At 44.8% G+C, this 7,500-nt stretch overlaps 1 protein-coding gene across 2 annotated transcripts in view; it reads left to right on the top strand.

The window, feature by feature from the left end:
- pax5 (paired box 5) overlaps positions 1 to 7,500 on the top strand; it is a gene marked incomplete at its 5' end in the record, with an annotated part of 68,795 nt that overhangs the window by 13,696 nt on the left and 47,599 nt on the right. For both annotated transcript variants that reach the window (XM_079498520.1, XM_079498521.1), the window contains 2 exons: positions 2,536 to 2,701; positions 7,299 to 7,496. In XM_079498520.1, the coding sequence (XP_079354646.1) occupies positions 2,536 to 2,701; positions 7,299 to 7,496 (364 nt within the window). The remainder of the gene's footprint in view (positions 1 to 2,535; positions 2,702 to 7,298; positions 7,497 to 7,500) is intronic.

Raw genomic sequence — 7,500 nt, 5'->3', positions numbered from 1 at the left:
GGTAAAAAAACCCTAGTTTCGGTTTGGGCTTTGGGTGGCAAAGCTTTCATCCAATCAGGATGAGAGGTGCCTTCCTCCAATCATGATCGAGTGTGGCTGGGATTGGTGCGCGTGCTGTTGGTCTGTTGTACTTCCCCCACTGTAGAGCGTGTGCATGTGCACATCTTGTTACCGGGTGGACCGGTTTTTTTTTCCAAATCACCCAAATCACTGAATGCTCCTTTAAATGAGCATTTGTCAATTATCTACGGCAGTGGTTCCCAAATCCTTTTGGCCGTGCACCCCCTGTTACCTCCTGACTTATAGACGCACCTCCCAACACTAAGTCTTGTTGTATTTGGCTGACAATTATATCTTTTTTACATTTTCAAACAGTTTTTGTACCATTGCTTGCATTGTCATCGCTGTGCCTCTGTTGTAGAGCTACGGTACATGATTGTGGCAAAACGTAAATCACTATAATGGGTCCATATTGAGTTCAATTATTTAAAACATATATTTATTTATGGTGCATTATTGCACATAGCCATAGAATGTCACTGCACTGAGAGACACACAGCTGCATAGGTTACTCTCCCGTGCAGTTGCTCTATACATCTCCTTACAACAGTGTTTTACCGGATGTTGTTGTTTGTGTTAAATAACAGCATAAAACCGCCATTACCCTTTTCATGGCATGCACCCCGTAGAGGGTGTTCGCGCATCACAGTTTGTGAACCCCTGGTCTAAGGCATATTCTATAGCAGTGGAATTCAACCAGTGGTCCTTGAGGGGGTTCCAGGTGGTCCCCGCAGCTAAATGATGGAGAGTTGACAACCAAATGGACCACTAGAGATCATTAACTCTTGAGAGCGTAAAATGGTTTAATTTTACGCTCTCAAGAGTTAAATTATTGTTTTAATTTACAAGTCTACACAATTAGAGAATGTAGAATAATTGTTATTTTGATCAACGTTTGCCTGTTATCTCTCCTATCCTAACATCAATACAGCATGGAATTGTGGACGAAATCTTATCCAACAACAAAATATTAAAAGTTTTGGGTCTGAGAGGCTAAATCTAATCAAATCGTGTTCCGTGACTCAAATGCCCAATAAATAACGGGCCTTGATACAAAAAGGGTTGAAAACCACTGTTCTAAAAGCAAACCCCTGAGGTCCCGATTGGCCAGTTCCTTGGAAGAGCTGATGTTCTTCTTTAATGCCTTCTTATTTCGTTTCACCAACAGTTAGCTCAAACAATAATTTGATTTGATTAAGGCCCGAAAGAACATTCCTCCAATTTCTTGCTTTTTTACCCTTTGTTGAATGAAGAGAGAGAGAGAGAGAGTGTGTGTGTGTGTGTGTGTGTGTGTGTGTGTGTGTGTGTGTGTGTGTGTGTGTGCGTGCGTGCGTGCGTGCGTGCGTGCGTGCGTGCGTGCGTGCGTGCGTGCGTGAGTGCGTGCGTGCGTGAGTGGGTGCGTGCGTGAGTGGGTGCGTGCGTGCGTGCGTGCGTGCGTGCGTGCGTGCGTGCGTGCGTGCGTGCGTGCGTGCGTGCGTGCGTGCGTGCGTGAGTGAGTGAGTAATCAAAATTAAAAAAAGGAACTAGTAACTAAAGTTTTCAAATAAATGTAGTGGAGTAAAAGCACAATATTTGATTTTGAGATGTAGAAGTAAAAGTATTGGAAAATGGAAATACTAAGTAAAGTAGAAATACCTCAAAATCAAGTACAGTACTTTAGTAAATGTAGTTACTTTACACCAGTTGTGATAGTTTTATAGGCCTGCCTACTTGTACACTTATACTCTCTGAGTTAAATCAACACTGACGTTATAGTGTAGATTGGGGTCCCAGATGAAATCATATAAAATCTAATGCATATCAAAGTGGGGGGAATTTAAAGTGGTTGATCATGACTGTGTTACATCAACACATGTACAAATACCATTGTGGTACCCCTGAAGCAATGGATTAACCCAGCTGTGTGGCATGAGGACATTCTTAATCGTCAGCAATACAAGACCCCCGGGTGTCTGTGCAAGCACATCCCACTGTTACACACTGCACGTTTTGGGTATACATTGTATGTGAATAATTCTACATCTCTATGAAATTATACCCGCCCACGGTTATTCTTAGTCACTTTGGCTCTAATTCCAATCAAAGGTAACAAAAAAAATGTTGTACTTGAACTTGCCCTTGTTTGTTATAGGAGGACCCTCTCAGCATCACGTTTTCATTTTGAGTACATTTGGTTAAAGCCTGCATGTCGCAGCGTATATTAAAAAGCTGGGCACATCTTCTCCTTTTACCTCGTTGATCTCTTTGTTTGTGGCACGATATTGTGTGTGAGAATTTCAATGCATTACTTAATACATTAACTCAGCCCGAACCTCTTAGTAATCAGCTCACATTGCGAGCCTCTCTCTGCTATAGATGTCGGTCGCAAGATTAATATTTGCTTTCCTCTCCAGGTCTCTCCCGCTTTTTCAAATTCCTCCTCTTATCCATGGCTTTCTTTTTACCCATCTGACACAGAGTGTCCTTCTCCTCTAGGGCACGGTGGGGTGAACCAGCTCGGTGGTGTGTTTGTCAACGGAAGGCCCCTCCCAGATGTAGTTAGACAGCGAATCGTAGAGCTTGCCCACCAAGGGGTCCGCCCCTGCGACATCTCCCGCCAGCTACGAGTCAGCCATGGATGTGTCAGCAAGATACTGGGCAGGTAAGGGCATTTCAAACTTTTCAGAAAGGCACACCAACCCTTTATGGGCAGCAACCCCTTTTTGTAGATATACCTTTCACGACGGGAACCCGTTTTGGTACAGTATATAATATGTACAATAGTATAGCAACATAATTATTATTCTTTTTTAATTTGAAAGGTTTTCAGAAAACGTAGATCAGGATTTAGAAGGTTTCGAAGGTTTTTAGAATCGGTCATAGTCCTAAATGGGTAAGGCACACCTGCATTCGTAGCGAAATTAGCCTATCTACACGTTCATAACAAGTTGTATCGTGACACGTTTTGAGCCTATGTTATTTTAGCCATTTTTCGAATGAATAACATTTATTCAATTGTATATATTGCAATAATAATGTGCAGTTGTCACAAAATCCCAGGGCACACCTGGACCTGTCTCACAGCAGGGTGCCACGGCACACCGTTTGGTAACCACTGCTGTTCATACAGCATGCGAGAAAACACAAACACACATGCTTACATTTACACACTCTCAGAGTTACAAGATAAGTTAACACTGACATTTTTACTGTGCACCGTATAATATCCACTCATTCAAATACAAATGATCCAAGAGTCCAGGAGCGATTTCAAGTTGCAACCTGTTCAATACAGTAAGCACTGCATCAGCAGAGTGAGAAATAGGTGAAACTCTTTCCTATAGCATGCGGTATAAACCAGGAAGACAGCAGTGTTCATTTATAAATGTACCAATCAGGATTTGTTGCTGACTTGCTGTGCACTTTACGTACAAATTGAACAAGATGGACGCATGAGGGTCCATTTGTTTGTATATTCACAGACCCACAAGGGTCCATTTGGAGTTTCAATGGATCAAACTAATTGGATTTCGCAGTTAGAGCTGTGTTTAATCCCGTCTGTAGCTGGACAGCATGAATTCAGTGTCCTTCTATCGCTCCCTCACTCACCCTGGCTGGCAGTAGGCGAGCTGCGGTCCTTCATGTTCCGCCTTTGGCCTCCTTTTTCACCCCATCAACCCATAATATTATTCCACTGTCTCATTTCTCTCTACATGCACCCCCCACCCATCCTTTCTGTCCGTCTCTCTTATTTCTCTCTCCTGTATTCTCTCTTGCACGCCCTCTCCATATTTCTCTCTCTGTCTCTGTCTCTGTCTCTGTCTCTGTCTCTCTCTCTCTCTCTCTCTCTCTCTCTCTCTCTCTCTCTCTCTCTCTCTCTCTCTCTCTCTCTCTCTCTCTCTCTCCCACTTTTTCAAAAGCCAAATTCAAGAGTAAATCCCGTGCTCGTTCCGTCCCTCGGAGAAGAAAGGGGCACAAAGGGGAAAAGATTCATCACTTTTAGGAATTAGCATCAAAATGAAAGTGCTACCATATTTCAGTGTGCACACACCCACCCACACGAGGGGGGGGGGAAGAAAAAAGAATGGGGGAGAGACAGAAAAAGGAACAGAATCAAAAAGAGAAAAGGGTGTTGAAGGAGAGAGGGAGAGAGAGAGAGAGAGAGAGAGAGAGAGAGGGAGAGAGAGAGAGAGAGAGAGAGAGAGAGAGAGAGAGAGAGAGAGGGAGAGAGAGGATTCAGAGGGACGGAGGGGAAGGATTAGCCACAGCGGCCCTCAGCTATATCAAAAAAATGTGTTGCTTATTGTTCTCCCTTCCTCTTGCCCCTCTCTCTCTCTCTCTCTCTCTCTCTCTCTCTCTGTCCCTCTCTCCTATACTCTCTCTCCCCTATCCTGGCCGTTCAACTCACTGAAGCGTTACCATGAAGGGGGTGGGCCGGGGGGGGTGGGGGGGTGGGGGGGGGGGGTATAGCAGAGAAGGATGGAGGAAGGAGGCTGTTTTATCCTCTCCTCTCTGTCTCTGTGGTGCCAGCAGAACAAAAACACCAACTCTACCACCGTGTGTGTGTGTGTGTGTGTGTGTGTGTGTGTGTGTGTGTGTGTGTGTGTGTGTGTGTGTGTGTGTGTGTGTGTGTGCGCGCGTATTGGCTCAACGTTGTGCCGATATCAATAACCACAGTCGTTTATTCCGTTTACTAAACGGTAAACGGTGATTTTTGCTGTGAATTATTTAAATAGTTTTCCACTTGAAAATAGATTGTTTTTTCCTTTAGCTGTGTTTATTCTCCAGCTGTGCGTGGTACAATTGAACCCCCCTGCGCACACACACACTCAAGAGCACACACATACCTATTGCACACACGCACACACATACCTATTGCACGCACGCACGCACGCACGCACGCACGCACGCACGCACGCACGCACGCACGCACGCACGCACGCACGCACGCACGCACGCACGCACGCACACACACACACACACACACACACACACACACACAGACAGATGAAGAAATGTACACATGCAGGAACACACACCATCACGGAAGGGATTACGCTACCTTACAGAGAGACAGAGGGAGTGAGAGAGAGACACAGAGAAAGAGAGAGAGAGAGAGAGCAGGTTTAAGACTGACTGACAGCTTGCATCCACACACAGCATCCCCCCTTTTCTGCAAGCTGTGTAGCGCATTCGCTGTCCCCCCACCCCTCAGCCCCCCCCCACCCCACAGTCCTTCTACATGCAAATGCATTCATGAAATAGCCATGGTGGACAACAAATATTTCCTCCCCTGTGCATGCATGTGTGAGTGTGTGTGTGTGTGTGTGTGTGTGTGTGTGTGTGTGTGTGTGTGTGTGTGTGTGTGTGTGTGTGTGTGTGTGTGTGTGAGTGTGTGCACGCGCATGCGTGTGCGTGCATGTGCGTGCGCGTGTGTGTGTAATGCGTAATTTATTAAAGCAATCAAAGATGGCTTCAGCCTATCAAAGTAAACACATGACTGTGTTACTATACTATAGCGGATGGGTTTGCATTTTAGTCCCTCAGCATGTTGTAATTAATACACAGTGACTTAGTATTGGCGAATTGGTAGAATTATCTTAAATTCCTAGATTACATTACAAGGATACTTGTAAGGAATAGAGCAGTCAGACACTATAAAACATATTCATGTGTATTACTTTGAAATCTATTATATCCAGACAGTCCAAAAGTTATACAAGAGGCTAATCACTGAGATAGTATATTGAGACTCCTCATTGAGACGTAAAACGTTTAGTCAAATGTAGTCACTGAGCCAGGCATATTGTTTACAGTATGTCAGCTTTACAGTAAGCTGTCTTAACTTAAGCTGTTATGTTTCTATACTTTATAGGTAGAAAACAGAAACAAGCACTCTCAGTCTGTATATACGCAGTTTGCACGGCTCACAAAGATTCACATTAAGAAAGAAATAGCCAGCACTCCAAAGTCCTTCAATACGCACGGACAGTCACAGCATATACGGACAGTCACAGCATACACGGACAGTCACAGCATACACGGACAGTCACAGCATACACGGACAGTCACAGTATACACGGACAGTCACAGCATACACGGACAGTCACAGCATACACGGACAGTCACAGCATACACGGACAGTCACAGCATACACGGACAGTCACAGCATACACGGACAGTCACAGCATACACGGAGGCGTTTCGGTCGCCAAGCCTTCCTTAGCGTGTATATCACATTAACACTACAGCTGGCCTGCAGGTCAACATAACCACAACCACACATACTTTTGGTCAGATTGATCAACAAGGCTACGCTAACAATAAGCTTGCGAGGTCTTACTATGTTGAGATAGACACACAGAGAAGCCTTATATGTTTTTTGTGCTGAAAAACATAATCCCCCCTTTTCTTTAAAAAATAAATAATGACCGGATTTTTAATGACCACTTTTTTAATGCCCAGAAAGTCAAAATCTTTTGACAAAGTTATGAATGGTTCCAATTTGAGAGTTTCTGAGCCAAAACGGAATAGTCTATTCACAGACTTGGAGCAAGTCATTAGTCAATCCTTTGGGTTGGCCACACTGGAGCAGTAGTGCCTTGCACATGGATGGCTATTGAGGGAAGGAGTGTGCGTGCGTGCGTGCGTGCGTGCGTGCGTGCGTGCGTGCGTGCGTGCGTGCGTGCGTGCGTGCGTGCGTGCGTGCGTGCGTGCGTGCGTCATGGAACCGGCAACCTTCTGGCTACAAGCACGATGGTCTAACCTTTAAACCAAAGCTTCCCCAACAGATATGAAATTTGAATCAAACATTCATTCAGTACCTCTACGTTAGGTTCTCAAACCTTTTCATGTCAAGGATGTATTTTGACACGGACCCCCATCTGAAAATATATGTTGTGCCAGAGGGACCCCCATTGGGTCTTTATAATGTTTGTGTTGATATAATGTTTCAGAAATATTCCAAATGTTTTTTGGAAAATATTCTTTCTATTCATTTTCAAATTAGAATAGGGTTAAATTGGTTCAACAGATTTTTGGTTCTATATTATACAACGTATTAATAAAATTAGCTTGGGACCCCCTAGAACCCCCTCTAAAATCCCTGGGGGTCCCCAGACCACACGTTTGTTACCACTGCTTCGGGCCACAGCTGCCCCAACAGATATGACATATTTTAATCCAACAATCGAACATTCATTCGGGACCTCTTGTGACTGACAGGCACTATCCTCCTCATGCATGCTGTGATTTAACAGATACTACGAGACAGGCAGCATCCGCCCCGGTGTGATCGGGGGATCCAAACCAAAGGTTGCTACACCCAAAGTGGTCGACAAGATCGCCGATTACAAACGCCAAAACCCCACCATGTTTGCCTGGGAGATCAGAGACCGGCTCCTGGCCGAGAGAGTGTGCGACAATGACAGCGTCCCCAGTGTCAGCTCCATCAACAGGTAC

This window comes from Electrona antarctica (assembly GCF_951216825.1).
Source record: "Electrona antarctica genome assembly, chromosome: 4".
Lineage (NCBI taxonomy): Eukaryota > Metazoa > Chordata > Actinopteri > Myctophiformes > Myctophidae > Electrona > Electrona antarctica.
Note: the sequence above shows the minus strand (reverse complement) of the source record. Positions and strands in the feature narration are given on the sequence as shown.